At 29.6% G+C, this 17,786-nt stretch overlaps 1 protein-coding gene and 1 pseudogene across 1 annotated transcript; both read left to right on the top strand.

Moving 5' to 3' along the window:
* Positions 1-17,786, top strand: part of LOC125856308 (uncharacterized) — a 90,932-nt pseudogene that overhangs the window by 18,909 nt on the left and 54,237 nt on the right.
* LOC125856450 (uncharacterized) lies at positions 5,934-6,872 on the top strand. The gene is made up of 3 exons (XM_049536005.1): positions 5,934-6,065; positions 6,420-6,468; positions 6,547-6,872. Exons 1-3 carry the CDS (start codon positions 6,015-6,017, stop codon positions 6,777-6,779), a joined length of 333 nt encoding a protein of 110 aa, XP_049391962.1. The 5' UTR covers positions 5,934-6,014; the 3' UTR covers positions 6,780-6,872.

Here is a 17,786-nt window from a genome sequence, read left to right as displayed (position 1 = left end):
ACTTGCCTGAATCAAATAAGAATTTACTCCGAGATTTGAGTCTTCCCCTTTCATTGAACTTCCAACTCAAAGCAATCTATTCACATTGATAATCACAATAAGATTTTGAAACTAAAAACAGCCACATTACTTTCTGTCTAGACTAGACCCAAAAATTCACTCAAATCGATAATCAAATTCCTAATCTTGATGCCAAACGTCAATTAACATGTCAACTCTTTCAATTTTTCTCCAAATTTCAAGTTTGAGGTTAAGTTTCAATTTCTCCGAATATCATAAATCTAATGATATTCATACATTACTATTTAACTAGATATATCAATACAACAAAACGTACATAATACTATCATAGCTATAAAGAAGATCCAACAATTTTTAAACCACGAGAAATAATATTAAAACCATTAAAATCTGCATAATATCACTTAAAACTTCTCTGAAGTTATCCCTCCCAATGATTGGCTAATCACTGCCAATCATTGGCTATCATAAGCCTCATAATCATTAGCATATTATTATCCCTCCATTGGTTAGATGCTCTTAGGTTTTATTTCTTTTTCTATTATTAATATTTTTTTCAACCCAACCTTAAATTGCCGTATACATATTTGAAAATGTAAATTTGCTAGCAGTTCAAATTATTTTCCTACCCCACTAAATAATATAATATAATTGATTTCATACACCATTATCAATCAAAGTTGTGAACAAATCTTTACCTGAATTTGAACCTTTCGGTTTAACGTCGGCCGCCTTTTTGTTCTCACTGCACCACGGTTCTTTCTTTCCCAGAAATTTCTTTTATCCCTTATTAAATAAATTCTGATTTACAAATATTTAACCCTTTCTACTTAAATTCAGTTTTTATATATGGGTCAAGTTAAATAGGGTATTAAATTATGAACTTGGTCCATTAACCACTAACTAAATAAATTAATTATTTAATAATTATCAGTAAATTAAATACATGTAGTTATCGAATAGTTCAAATTTTCCAAACCAGCTTCACCGACTTAATCAGAAATGACTCAGGACAACTATCGGGAGGAATAAAATAATAATTTCTAAAAATGACCTTTTGAGTCATTACATTATCCACCACTAAAAATCATGTTCGTTCTCGAACATAAAGAAGAAGAAAGAAGGAAAACCGACATTACCAAAAGCCTGAGGTATAATTTCTAGAGTCAATGTTTATATTTCCAAGTGAGCACATCCTTAAGACCATTCCATCAAGAGCAACTACTAAGAACCGAACTTTTGAATCAAACTTTGGAAGATCTATAAATCAAGACTGATTATGAAGCCACAAACCAATTGATGAACTCAATCTGAACTCAACCCCATTGGACCTTAACACAACCATCATGATGAATCTTTTATCCTATAACCAAGATAACCTTCTAAATCAATACTGACTACAACCAGAAGTGAGTCTGATTTAACCTCCAGACACTCATAATGCACAAATCATCACACATCATATCAATATTCCTTTCTCACAATACAATCTTTCCACGAACTTAAGTTATAAAATGTGATCTTTAGACATCGAGTACTAATCAAGGGAGAATCAAACTTATCTAACCCAAAGAAGAACAAGATCAAGTAAACACCCAACAAACGATACACTTCAAAATGTAGAACCTCTAACAACACTTTTAGACAATTGTAACTCTTCATAGCTCTTATATAAGTTCTTATAAGCAAGGTTGTGCGTGTAGAATCACTAGTGTACTTCAATTATCTCAAACAACACCAAATCTATCATAAGTGAAATGACCAAGTTTGTCAAGGATCCTACCCTATCAAGAAGAAATAAGAGGATCGGTGCATCCGATCCACCACTAAGGATTCACCCATAGAAGTAAAAACACATGTGGGCATAAACAACTAATCATACTCCAAACCATGTCTGAAACGAAGCAAGTAGTCACATAAGAATATACAGAATCAAAGTCGAATAACTCTAGCTACTCCTTCCATAGTGCCCATATCAAACATTTTCATTCATCTAACTCTATCTCTTTGATTTTTAGTCACCCACAATCAACCAATCTGATCCCCATTATAATCTTACACATACTCGATTTATTAAACCTCACATACTTCTCACAGTACTCCATTGAAGTCAACACTCTTAATATCAACAACCATCATAACCACACCATCTATTTACCTTACTCTCAAACCATTACTTGTATCAAAGTTTTCTTAGCAAATACATTATAGCCTCCAAAAATTTTGAACTATGACTCTCTCTCTTTCTATTTAAGCATCACATGATATATAAGAGTCTCATCCAAGGGTGATAACACAAATTTCAAATCTGATAGTGCTTTCTCATCGAGATGAAGCTATTGAATCATGTCCAATTTCAACTCCACAAAATCTTTCTCATACCAACTTTTCAACTATTATTCAAACCATCATATACCTCATACCAATACTTAAGAAATTCTTGATCACCCCAATAATTCTATATATTTATGAGCACACAATCTTTATTTACCATCAAGTGTCTATGTAACGTATCATAACAGTCAATGTAGTTTCATCAACAAAGTAGTTTTAATCCTCTCGAAATCCTCAATAACCAAGTAGAAATGTAGGTTCATATCATAGTGCATTCATAATTCATCTACCATAATTTGAACAATCTAGCTCGACATAACCACATAGAATCTTTCACACATCATTAGTAGTAACCCAAACCAAAACTCAATATTTATAAAAAAAAAATCGATGATAAAATCCTAGTAAGTCTATACCGAATCAATTCACATCCATAGTCATAAATAAAAATCAAAGAAAATAAATAATACAACCTTCAACTACAATCCAAGGTTTATACGAGAGGTCTTATTCCTCCACTTTTCTTAAATTCTTCTCGTGATACAAAATTCTAAATATCTTGAACTCTTCAATACACCAAACTTTTGTTCCCTTTGCTGATTCGCTTACCAATCTTATTCTTTGGCCAACAGCCCACGACATTTTTACCTTATCCTCTAAACCATAACATTATGTAAAACCCCCCTTAGGTATAACAATCAAAATTAACCAAATTTACTACTCAAATTTTAAGTCCTTCCAAATGTTTCATACTCAATGCGATCAATCATTTCTTACCTTACCAATCCATACCTTGGCAAAACACACTACCACAAACCTAAACTCATCATCAAAAACTTGAATTTTGAATCTAACTATGTAACCCAACCCCTTTATCTATCAACATTAGCTCATACCTTGAAGATTTTTTTGTGAATTCACGTATCTTAACTTATCATTGATCATCTCTTCCATCGATCTTATCATATCCTTCGCTAAAAATCCTACCATACTCATTATCAAACTCAAAACCACAAAGAACTAATTATCATACTCGAGTTGAACGTCCGTCCTCTCCTTTCTCAAGTTTTATCCAATAGTTTTTAACTAATCTGATGATCCTGTGACACTATATATTACAATAACCAGAGCAAAACGGGTGAAATCACGTATCTTTGAACCCAATTCTCAACCCCTCTGAAGATACCTCCTTAGCCCTTGCAATCAGAGAAAATATTCTTACTCTCACCTCTTTTCGAAGGCTACACTATATCCTACTAATTTATTGTTTTTTTTTCATTATGATTCTAGCTCCTTTAAATTCTATTCGAGCGGTGTTTCAACACCTCCTACAACTTTCGTTGCAACCACGCTACTCACCAAATAATAGCAAACCATAACATTAGATACTCACAAGTTGTGATTACCATACAGAAATCCATTTAACCAACAATCTTTATCATATAGTTCATCCCAATCACCATCCATCACGAACTCTTATTACCATTATGCTCAGTTAGCACTTGCCATCACCACAAAGTCAACCTTTTCATCAGTATGACATTTTAAACCTAGTTATATCCATCAAATCCAAAGGACTAACCCACTTTTATATGCACTTTTTACTAAAATTTTAAATTACCTTCACACAAGTATACTCTTTGAGACTTTCTTTACCCATAAATTTGTCATTCTGGTATCTATCCCTTCCCTTGGACCTTAAGATGAACTCACCGATCCTTATTTAGAACCCTCGGGATACACTTCTTAACTTAGCACATTAATACCGTATTAACAATCCACCACTAAAATCTTTCTTATACGCGTTGCTTAATCCTAAATATCTGTAGTAACAACCTAGTTGGTTTCTCAAATGTGAATGCAACATCGAATATTACTATACGAGCATGTGATACAACTGATCACTCTTTAATTAGTTAGTATTCACACTTGACAAATCGATGTATCCATTTCCATACACCATTAGTGTCACACCGCAAAAATTTATTAGATCCACCACTAGAACATATCATACCTACCGAGAAGATCATATCACACATTTCTACCCATCGAATAGCTGTAAAATATTACCAAATCAGTTTCATATCTAGCCTAAGCTATATGTATTCTTTCGTAGGTCAGGTCAATATCAAAAGTAATACACTCCATAACTCTAACCAAGTTAACATCGGTACTATTGTAGTAGTCGTATCATGGCCTTCTTAAATATACACTCAATAAAAGGTATTGCAATATAGACTATGAGTTTTTAATTTACAATTACGCTTACTTAGTAATTTATTTTGCCTATTGTTCTTCTTCCAGGGGAAGAACTTATCCAACAATGAAACCACCCCAAAAGATTAGGGAACCAACGGATTGACCAAAGAGATGGTAATTACATTTAATGTTTTAATATGTAACTTCAAATCAATTTAAAAGTTAACATGGTTAATAAATATGTTGATAAATTTACTTTTTGCAGAATAATCAGGTATCTGTTGATGTATTGTTGACTGACTTGGAAGACCATGAGGATGAACTACATGTCACTAATGGTGCTGAGAGTAGGAAACGAAGAAACCTAATCATAGATGATGAGGAATTAAGTGTTTCAGACACAAATAAGGTCAAGAAGTAAAGGGATTAGTGTTTGGTCATAAATGACGAGGAATAAGTGTTCAACACACAAATAAGTTGCAGAAGTAGAGGGATTAGTGTTGCTTCTGATTCTTTTCTGTTGTTTGAGCTAAGTTTAGTTGTTTCGTCCTTTTATAATTTTTAGTTTAGTATAATAACTACCCGCCTTTGAGCTTAGTTAAGTTGTTTTGTCCTTTTACCATTTCAAGTTTAGTTTAATAAGTAGCGCATGTTGTCCGTAGTGATGATATTCATACTTGTATGGTTTTATCCAAACTTAGACAACTTCTATTATTGATCTATTTGGTTGTTTGCATACGATGCCTTTGTCAACAAAATCGGATCTGCTTCTTCTTCTCTTATGCACCCCTATATCAGTCCCCACATTGTTCAATTCATTCCTTTGGTGCTTGCTATCTAGCCGTACGTACAGAGTTGTGCTCTTTCCACATAGTATATGCCCCATTATATTCTTCAATCTATCCCATTTCCTTTATCGAGTACTTCTTCAATGGAATCCAGTGGCTTTCATGCACTTGAAGCTCATTTTTTATGCTTAAAGGAAGCCTAAAAGTAGTGACGAATGATATTAGTGAATAGCTAAATTTTCATTGGTCCTCTGGGTCTTTGTCAGTAGTTGTATACCTGAAAAACATAACAATGTTCTTTTATGGAAAATCAAATGGTATAGACAACTATTTTTCACTCTATTTTATCTTTAACCATAGAGAAGCTTTCCCAAGTTGAAATTTTAGGGAATACTGATAAAGAGCATCCACTTATGACTCAAAAATTTGATCACTGGTTTATCTTTGAATTCATTCTTCGATGTAATCTTGATTTCTGGAATGTTATAACCTTATCCAGCTTGCTGATGGAATCATATTGGAGAAAACACCATCTCCATTGGGTGTTCTCCTGATTATATTTGACTCATTACTCGCTTATGATTAAATAATTTTCATTGCAAGATCACATACTTATTTTAGTAATCTTGCTGCAACTAATTATAGATTTCAAGTCTTGCAAACTCAGTACGTATGCTTGCTAACCTGGATGAGCCAGTTGGTCGCATTTTAAAGAGGACTGAGGTAAGAATTTTGGTTTCCGGCCACTACCACCTGACTTTAAACATTATCTCTTTGACTTGAAAAACGACGAGGTGAATAAACTAGATATCAATATTTGTACAAGAAGATTACTTTTATTGAGATTAGGAACAAAGATCAGTTTGCAGAGGAATATTTTGAAATAGTTTCATATGAAATAACTTTCTGAAGCCTTGGACAATGTGGTGGATCAGACAATATAGTGGATAGCCTAATACATGTGTTAGAGAATGGGTGTTTTTACATTGGTTTTGATTGATACATGTAGCCTTTCATGTATAATCTCACTTGTACTAATTTGTGTTTCCTTCATTTCTTAAAATATTTTGTCTGCAGCTAGACATGGAATTTATTCAATGTGACATCAATAACTTAAAATGGAGAGGTATCTTTTTCACCACACTTTTCATCCCTGAAAAAAAAAACCCTCTCTCTCGACTCATTAATATTTCACTATGTGTAGGTCAGATTGTTGAAACAATGGTTATGAATCCATCTTTTGGAACACAAAGGAAAGGTGCTGACATGTTTCTTCCACCAAATAATGCTCATGTAGGTGGTTGGATTTACAGGTGGAAGAAATATGCCAACCATGATGCAGAGCAAACATGTTATAAATTGGACAATCCACATGGTTATCCACATAAAGCAACGATGGTATCGACTCGAGTTAACTTCCTGCTGTTGGAGTTTTAACATTTTATCTATAAAAAAAAATTTAAATCTCAAGATTTATGTAATGTCATATCATGTCCTAATATGTGTGGATTACTTTCTATACCCATACTAAGCAATTTTAGTCCACATTTTCCTTTATTTATATAACAAATCAACAACACAAGCAACTGCGCACCTCATATTTTCCCCTTTTACAGATACTCTCAAGCTCTCTCACAATACTTAAACCAAATAGAAAATTCAAACTTTATGCCTATTCTTTCTAAATGTGACTAGCACTTATCTTTACATACAAATTTGACACTTTCAAAAATAATCACATTGATTAAAAGAATTAAATCAACATCACAACCAATGAAAAAAGTTGGACACTTGTTATTTAATTTTAAAATATTTATCCTGATCTACATGATCAATGTGAAAACTTATATATATCAATTCCTCTATACCTTTTAATTTCCTATATCTCCATAATAAATTCATAACATATCTATCATAATAAAAACAAAAACCAATCCAAATCCCCAACAATCCTCCAATTATTTACAAAATCTTCACACTAAACTTCACACAAATATTTTAAAAATCGTAAGAATTAATTCATCATTTAAAACAATTCAATGGTAGCACGACCAATTAATGACAAAAGTGGTATAAATACCACAAAAAAATAATAATAAACATCCACACACCATTTATCTTCATAGTCACCAACTGCTCACACTGATTAATTGAGGTTGGTTTTCAATGTTCAATATTATTATAAGAAACTTACCTTTTATTGCAATACTCTATCCTTACTTTGACTTTGACAAATACTTATACAGAACTACTACAATGGATAACACAAATAAGGATCGCCCCCAAATAATCAGTTCAGATAATTGTCAAGGTAAAATATTCATGATAATATTCATAACTATATTAAATTCTTCTTCTAAACATTTATTTTATAATACAGATACAACTGAAGAATCAAGCAAATCGGTTAAATTGATGTATGAAAATATTATGCAACAATGAATTGCATATTTGAGAAAGGAACAAGAGCAGTTGAAAAAATATATATACAGAGGAGCTTCACAAGATCAAACCAACAAAGAATGATATGACATTTTATATGTATTGGCTTCTATGTAATAGGGAGATGTAATAATTTATGATTAGAAAATATATTCTCTAACCATCCGTCTAGTAACTAATAAACGACCATTGATGATGTATTTCTTTATATATTTAAGCATTGAAAATAAAGTATTTTTTTAATAGAGCATATATTTTGACTTATTCATTATTAAGAATGTATTATTCTTATTAAATAGATACTAAAGTTGATAAGTTTCATCAAGTATCATCATTTCAAATGAAAAGATAATGATTTGCTCAAATAATATTATCATATAATTAATCCAAAAGAAAAAAAAATCTTAACATATATCTAAAAATCCTTGCGCGAACATGTTCCCTAGTAAATAAATAAAGGAGAAAGTAATACAATACAAGCATCACTTTTACAATTTTCATTATCAAATAAATACGAATTCAATAAATCAATTCATCAATTGAAAATAAATTATTTAATTATAATAATATAAAACACAAAAAAATATAAATAATAGTTAATATGATACTGTTTTATGTATGGTATTTATGATATTTATATTCCCATCATGTCAAATAAAAAAATAATTATCTCAAAAAATGAAAAGTAATTTAAACTATACTCGTAAGTTATGAAATTATCAAGACTAAAATTAAAGGGTATGAGTTATGAGTATTTATTAATTATAAATATATTAAATTAGAAAAACTTAAAATATTAGAAGTTATATTTGTCATTTTATAATAAGAAAAAGGGAACAAATAAATTCTTGAAGAAAAAAATATCAAATAACTTGAGCATAAATTTAACTACCTTATACATGCTCTTAATAACAACAATTTACATGAATAATGTAAAAATCAAGCTAAAAAGATATCAAGAAAATATATAATAAATAAAGGAGACAGTAATACAATACAAGCATCATTTTTACAACTTTCATCATAGAAATAAATATGAATTCAATAAATCAATTCATCAATTCATAATTCTTCGAACCCTTATCGTTATCGGTATTCATTTCACAAGCCGATCTTCATTGAAGAATTTTATTCTTCAAGATTTATATATATATATTACTACTTCAAATATGAAATAATAGAATGATCATATTTATAAAGATAAAATGATGGAATGCCATAAGGTGTTTTAAATTTTAAATTAAATATTTAAGAGTTATGACTATGAAAAGTATGAGTTATGAATATTATTAAGAGTGAAAATGGAATAAATGAGTTGTGAATGTAAGACTTTTACTAAAGCAAATAAAGAAATAAAAACAAAATAAAGAAGAGAGGAAATAGTGCTTATTATCTATAGTTATGTGGGAACTATTTCATGAAAATGGATATCAACCTTTGTTGTTTAAATGAATATCAAGAAGTAGTTTTAAATTTTCTAATAAATTATACAAATAAAAAAATGAAGAAAAATGTCAAAAATTTAAATAAAAAAATTAATGAAATTAGAATTTTTTTAACAATCATACTAATTTATTGTGTATAAGTAATTATTTTAATTATTATATTTATTAATGAAGAATTGAGAAGTCACTCCAAATTCCAATCATGCATTCTCCTTTCTTAATTACCGTCACGATCCAGACTGTTGTGATTGGCATCCACACCAATCCTCTGGTGAAAGAACCATTACTACAACCCGACTAAGCAACTTAACCAAAACTAGGCATTTAAAGATACGGAAGCAAGTTTAAATGACCAAACAAATATAGAGTTCCCATAAACTCCAAAGGTTTAAGCAAATAACAAACCAAACTAATGCGGAAGAACCACCCCTAGAACCTGAAAGTCATTGTACCAAAACTTTACTAACGACTAGTCTAAGAACAAGGGGTACAACCCCGAAACTAAACAACACCTTAAAAAAATGTTTGAGTCCAAAAAGGCTGGACTTAAACAAGGGAGATCCATGGCAGCCTAAAAGAACTGGTTCACCATTGAATCCGGTCACGCTCAATAGTCACATAGCTGAGGTCTATCAATAGCCGCCTGAAGATGTCATGTACTCAACAAAGAATAAGCAAGTGCAGTATCAATACACAACCACAATGTACTGCTAAAATCACGCAGTTATCCCAATAAGTGAAACACATGCAAGTAACCACAACATTATAAAATAGGCATATACCGAACATATACAATATTAGTCATCTTTTTAGGATCAATGTAGCATTCCACGTTCTTAATAATACACGTTGGTTATCATTTTAGAGCAACATAAAGTCTTTCAATATCAATCATCATTAGATATGAACGTAATCATCACAAGTAGATACATAACACAATTCAATGGTCCTCTCACGGAACCCAATTCAATGGTCCTTTCATGGAACCCATACTCAAACTATTAGTGTACTGGTACGTGGTACCCAATCCAAGTTAGTGTGCAGTACGTGACACCTGATCCAAGTTATTGTGTCGGACGTGACACCCGATCCCATATATGTGCCGGAACGTGGCACCCGATCCAAGTTAGTTGTCGAAACGTAACACTTGATCTACTCAACATACCACAATCACAATCACAATGTACATTCTCATAATCATACAATGAAGGTGATTCATGGATTATAGTTATTCGTTCATACTCGTTTACATATGGTGTGATCAATAATGCAACATTCGCATGCATACATGCAATACAAAAGAGCAATTACAAATATATATCACATAAATATGAAATCACAATCATCACCTACCTCGAATCCAAGCTTGAATCCCCTAAGACACTTGAATCTTCCTTTTCCGAATTCTTTCCGCTTGTTAGGTCTACAAACAATTTATATACGCAAGGATCAATAATCAAAGGCCTAATTACTCTGATTATAATCAATAACATCAACCATAGGCCAAAGCCTTGATCCGCATACCCAGGTTAGGGTTTCTTCCACCATAAATCACAAATCAAAATCCTCTCCCAACAATCATTACCCAAGAAACTAAGTTCTACGGATTGAAAAGTGAATTCGGGGAGTGAAAAACCTTACATTTAGCCTCAAGAATGGTGGAAATCTGTCAAGAAAACACTTGGGGTTAGGGGTGGGCGTTCGGTTCTTCGGTTCGGTTTAATCAAATTTCGGTTCGGTTCTTCGGTATTCGGTTTTAGAAAAGTGTGCACCATATTTTAAACCAAACTAGATCGGTTCGGTTCGGTTTTTTCTACTTCGGTTCGGTTTAGTTCGGTGTTTTTAAATCGGTTTTTCGGTGTCAACAAAAATAAAGAGAGAATATGATAAAGTAACAATTGTTATTCACTTCAAACTTCAAAGTAACAACTAACCGTCTAACAATAAAAGGTAAGAACATCAATTTGTTGTTCTCACTTCAAAGTAACAACATAAAATGATAAAATCATAAAGTAGAAAGTAGAAACACCAAGTTGCCGCTCAAACTTGAATTAAATTGAGTTTTGTTTAGTTTAGACTTTAGGTCTTTATGGTTTACTATTTTGTTGTTAAGATTTTTGCTATTTAAGTTTAGGATCTAAATATAAAAATTGAAATGGGCCAAGTAAAGTTAAAAATTAGGTAATATAATAAATACTTTTAAATTTATTTAATAAAACTTCGGTTCTTCGGTGCACCGTAGTTTCGGAACCCTTACACCGAACTCCGAACCGAAGAACCGAAGTTCCGAAAAAAAAAAACCGACACCGAACCGAAACACCGAAGAACCGAATTTTTTCGGTTCGGTTCGGTTTTTTGATTTTTCGGTATTTATGCCCACCCCTACTTGGGGTCGTTCCTTAGCTCTCAAAGTCGAAACTTGCAAAATAAAATATTTTTGGGGTTTATTTCCCACTTAACTCGCGTTTGTTCCGCCACAACGATCCTCATCCCGCTACAGCGGCCCCGCCCTGGCGGGAAAATCTCGCCTTAGCGGCTTGCACAAAAACAGTGAGCAAATTTAAGAATTCCAAACCCTCATTTCACAACACACCTTCATCCCATGATACTCAGAAAACATTCGTTAACGTTAAGATCAGTTTCAGGAGTTTTACTCATCCAAATTCAATTTCGTAAAGTCGTACGGGTTTCTTAACGTCTTAGTTATCTAAACATGTGTTCAAATTCATAATTAGATCTCCCAATTGTTACCAAATTTTCCTAGATCTTACTGACTCCAATTTTGTTCAAATCTGGACTAGGTTGAGAAATTTCAAGTTACTAAAAAAAAAAAATTCAGCCCAATATTTTTTCCCGATGACTTTTCTATAATGACTGAAACAGGTCGTTACAATTACATTCAATTATTTTACTTTAATTAAGAAAGTAGGGGGGAATTAAAAAAAATATCAAAAATAAAGGAGAGAAAAAGATAAATATGAATGATATCAAAAAAGATATATATATATATATTATTTTTTTATATTAGAACAAAAAAAATTGTACTAACAATATTAAATTAATGTACTCAACTAAATAAGATAATAACTTTTTAAAATATTTACATATAAATAATAAATATTAGTTAATTTTAAATTTTATTACTTTTTATAAAATTCAAGAGTAAGATAAATATTTTTATTCTATTGTTAAAAATAATAATAACATGACATGATATTTCATTAGGAGTCAAGTTTATATTTTGAGGAAAATAGAAATAACTCGGTATATTGTGGTCCTAAAAGAGACAAATTTCCAAACATGGACGATTATCTTAAGTATTTTCTCTCAAATTTCTTTTACTTTGCAATTCAATACTTTCTCCGGAAATTATGTACAAATTGGCGGGAAGCGAGATCCAGATGCATGACAGTGTAGTTTTCCTTTGGAATGCCAAGTGATTTTGCTGCTTTTTCAGCCTTGAGGAAGTGTCTCTACAGGCCATTATAACGTGGCAGTCTCGTGATTCGCCTATAGCCTTCGCTGTAGCTAGTCCTAAACCAGAGGAGGCTCCGGTAATTATCACATTGCCTTTCCTGAGGGTTTTCTTCTGTCCTGAGGTAGACTGGGTGATTGCAGCTTTTTGTGCTCTAATTGCTAATTTCCTTGACAATTCCTATACATGATATGTGATATGTTTACCTCACCCTCTAAAAAGAAATGAAACAGTGAATGATATAGTTTATTTCATTCTCCACAAAGGAATTAAGCAGTACATCAAGTAACAAATGATAGATTGATGAAGAAATACTATTACATAATAATTAGGCAAATCATTCAGCAATTTACATTAAGGACAAGTTGGATAAATATTCTACTTACGTAACTAGTGCAAATAAAAAAACTGATGATATTAAAAGAGGATAAGATATACTAATTGTCTCATGTGAGAATGGATTGGAGAGCATCGATAGCCAAGTTAGTTTGTTCCTCCATCACTTGTATTTCCGACAAATACTGTTGAGCCTTACCAATCTTTACAGATTTTGATTTCTTCAACATTTCTTCCCTATCCTTTTCCTTAATTAATTGACCTGGATTTCTTCTAAACCAATCCTCCAAATCAGCAGCACTACCTCCACCCAAAACGAAATGATCATCAATAATACTCTTACACTTCACTTGAGATCCCCAAATTCTCTTTGATAGTTTAAATAACTTCTCCTCATGGGGTTTTGAAAAACTCCTTTTCTTAAGGTATTTCTTATATTTCTTTTTCAACCTTGTCAATTTAGCTTGTAATTGAGTTTTGGTCGTTTCTACTTCCAATTTATCCTTCACAAAACTAAGTAATACATCATAATCTAATGAATAATTGAGATAGGCTTCCAAAATACTTATTTCATCTTTTTCGCTCCATACTCTCTGAAATCCGCCTACTTCTAAATTCTTTTCCATCTTTAGTAGGTTGGTTTCGCAATCATCACTCTCACTTGAAGGCATATATTCTTCATCAGAATCCTCTTTATCATTAACAACATATTTCAAATACTTTTGATTTTTGGACGCAGCCATTTCAGTAATATTATCCTTTCGATTGGCAACACTTTGGTTCAATTAAATACTAAATGAGACCAATTCTGTTGAGATTCCCAAAGGCTATTTAATTATTGAAAAGACACCAACTGTCATGTCAGTAATGTCTATAGACACTAGGTATATAGTCCGGCTCGTTTCTGCTATGTCTATAGACACTAGGTATATAGTCCGGCTCGTTTCTGCTAATTCAAATTACACAGTTTTCGTAATTATTTGTGACAAACTAAATATAAATGTACTCTTTAGTTGTATTTGTATAAGTGCAATCATAAAAGTTGTAGCAAATTTTTTTTATTAAACAAATAAGAGTATTTATAAATGATATTAATAATTAAGATATATATTGTTTTTTAAAAATATATTAATTAATAAATATATATTTTTAATTATTATTATAAAAAATAATTGATTTATGTTTTTCAATTTAGTGTATTTTAATTAAATTAATCATAAAAGCTAAAAGTACAAAATTTTTATGAACATTATGGAATGCATATTTGACCAGTATGTTAATATTATAAATATAATATCATAAAATTATTTAAAACATTTGACAAAAAAGATAATCTATCAAATCTAACTAAAAAATAAACGACTTGCAATAAGTCAATACTACTAAAAGCAAATGAAATCGAAAAAATAACATAAGTTTTAAATTTAAAACAAAAAAATTTAACCTAATATCGTATGTAAAATTTCAATATAACATACATAAATATAATTGTAAAAAATAAATAATCGTAACTCCATAACCTTTTTCAACAAATGTTGTGTGACGCTTCTTGACTTTTAACAAATGTTTATTAGGTTTCATTTTCATCCCAATCCTCTCTCACCTTCATTTTCTCGAAATTCCATGTTCCTATCATTTTCACTGTTTTTTTTTTTTTAATTTTCTTTGTGCATTTTAGTAATTAGTAACTTAATTAGCTCTTCCCTTTCCATTAATCATTTCTCCCTCAACTAAATCAATTAAAAAGATTCTCGACCTCTTAACTAAATCAACTAAAACATAATTTTTCCTTGTAGCCCTGAAAAATTTATTTGAAATTTTTTATTTTTATATCTCAAAAAAATAATCAAACTCCTAGAGTACCTCAAAAAGATAAATTTTGAATGAAAAATTTACAAAAAAATATACTTGTAGTAAGAGATGTTTATTAAATATCGAAAATCGAACTAAATAAAAAGTCTAATCTAATCAAATTAAATATTTTTTTACTTGATTTGATTTTATTTTTTAATTCTGAATATTGACATAATTTGTTTTGGTTTTCAAGTAAAAATAATTTGAAAAACCACACCAAACTAATTATATAAATATCTATTTTAAAAAATTAATTTCACACACTCACAATTCGGTTGAGCTTCCCTAGAGCTATTTAATTATGGAAAAAGGGTCCGATATAGCCCTTAATTTTGTTATTCAGAGCTAATTTACCATCGTTATTAAATTAGCTCATATATATTCTTACCGTTTCGCAAATGTCTAGCATATATCCTTATTGTTACAAAATAAACTCACATATACCCTTCATCTAACATAAGTGAAAAAAATAGTTTTCAATTTATCTTTGACTTTAAATTTTAGAAAAAATCATGTAGGAGTATATATATGATTTTTCTAACAAATTAAAGTTCAAGGTATATTTTAATCTTTACAAAAAAAATATTTTTTGACTTCTTTGATTATCATTATTCGAGTTTCTTATTATCATATTTTCATTCTTTAGTAAAAATATTTTTTGACTTCTTTGATTATCATTATTCGAGTTTCTTATTATCATATTTTCATTCTTTAGTGTAAAGAAAAAATTTAAAACTAAATTTTATGCGGCTATATTGTAATTTAGTTTTTATATTTGTAAAAAGAAATAATTAAAAAATGAGGCATCTATAATAAAATTTACAAGAAAATTGTGAAATATAAATAAATTTGACCATCAAAATAATAAATTTAAATTAGTCTTTAAAACAAAAAAGTCAAAAAAAAATATGCGTGAGGAGGATCAAATATACCCCTTATGAATTATATTGTTTTAAAAAAATATATAATTAAAATATTAATTTAAAATTAATTTTTTCATTTTCATTCGGAAAAAAGTATATATGTGAGTCATTTATATAAAAATAAAAATATATATGAACTACTTTTATAATGAGAGATGTATCAACTTTAAATGACAAGATATATCAAGCTTTTTCCCTTTATTTATTGAAAAGATTTTGATAGATACCAACTATCATTGTCCGTAACTAGGAATTACCTCTACACTAGCTCGTTTCTCATTAAGGGTCTCTTTTGTTGATTTATTTGTTAGTCATAACGTAATTAATAGTTCTTATTTAATATTATAAAAGTTTAATTGATATATTTTCTTAGTAAATATATTTTAATTAAATCAATGAAAAAAATTAAAAGTAGAAGGTTTGTATAAACATTATGAAATGTGTATTTGACAAAAATATAAATATTATAAATAAAATATCATAAAATTATTAAAATATTTAATAAAAAAATAATCTATCAAATCTAACTAAAAAGCTAATAATAATAAAAACAAATTATAACATAAATTCATAAAATAAAAAGCAAACATGGAATAAGAGGTTACTATTTCAACAACTCTACCAAGTAAGTCATTGAATTGGAATCTTTTCCCAATCTTATTGATATCTCTATGGGCAAAGTATTTGCCGACAGAATCTCAGAGGAGTTGTTTCTTGTCAGCTCCCAAATGATGTGCAGTCATCAATTTTAATTTTGCAGAGACGTTTCCAATCAACTTACACTCCAATTGATGTATGGATGTAAGACAAATATTTATTCATATAAAAAAGTGTTTACATAGAACTAAAGAATATTATTCCTATAAAGTGTTTACAATTTACATCCAACTAAGAATATAGATTTAACTATAGTTAAAAATAGGCAAAAGGCATAAAACATATTATTAGTAGTATCGGTAAAAATAATCCCATATTTTAGTAACTTATTTGGGTAAAATTATTTTTATATGAGTAAATTATGTGTTGATATCAATATTCAACCCATAAAAATAGATGTAAATTATGGATAAAATATGAATTAGCCAAATGGGTTAAGTTTTTAACTTTTATTCATTCAAAATTTATGATATCACTAAAAGTATTGTAATTTTTTTGCTTTTTATGTTATATAAAACTAATTATTCTTCTGTATAATTGAAAATATGAAGTTTTTTGCCCTTCAAAAAATATGCTATATTTTAAATGTACATTTCTTTTGTCAATTATAATTATATTTTTTTATTTGTTTAATTTTATATTGGATGGCAAATAATAGTGTAAAATAAGCAAATTATATATTAGTATCAATATTGCTTAAAGTGCATTACGTGTTTTAGTCCTAATATGCAAATATTCATTTACTTTGAAATTAAAAATATTTTCCCATTGTTGTTACATAAATTTATTTTATATTGAATAGTTATAGGATTTTCTTTTACTTTTATGATATAATAAAATTAAATAAAGTATTTTTAACATTTTTCATTAGAAAAAGACTAAAATATTTTCTTCATGTTGAATTCTTAAGTAAAGTACTATTTACTTATGAAAATATGAGTAAATATGGGTAAACTTGTATTCACCCAATGCATTTTTACTCATTTCAAATATGAGCGGGTTGCAATATTACCCATTATGGGTGTGTTTGGTATGACGGAAAATGTTTTTCATGAAAATTATTTTCCTAGAAACTGTTTTATTAGAAAACAAGTAGAATTTTTACTTATTTTCTCATGTTTGGTTGGTGAGTAGAAAATATTTTTCGAAAGAGATTTTTTAATGTTTGATGAATGAAAAATATTTTTGAGAAAATATCTTTTAATTTTACTAGAGAGTAGAAAATGATTTTTGAAATTGAAATTGAAAATATCTTTTTAAAAAATAAACATAACTTTTTTGGGGAAGGGTGGGGGTGGGGTTGGGGCTGGCG

Source organism: Solanum stenotomum, chromosome 2 (genome assembly GCF_019186545.1).
Source record: "Solanum stenotomum isolate F172 chromosome 2, ASM1918654v1, whole genome shotgun sequence".
Classification (NCBI taxonomy): Eukaryota; Viridiplantae; Streptophyta; class Magnoliopsida; order Solanales; family Solanaceae; genus Solanum; species Solanum stenotomum.
The sequence above is the reverse complement of the archived record's forward strand: the minus strand, read 5'-3'. Positions and strand labels throughout refer to the sequence as shown.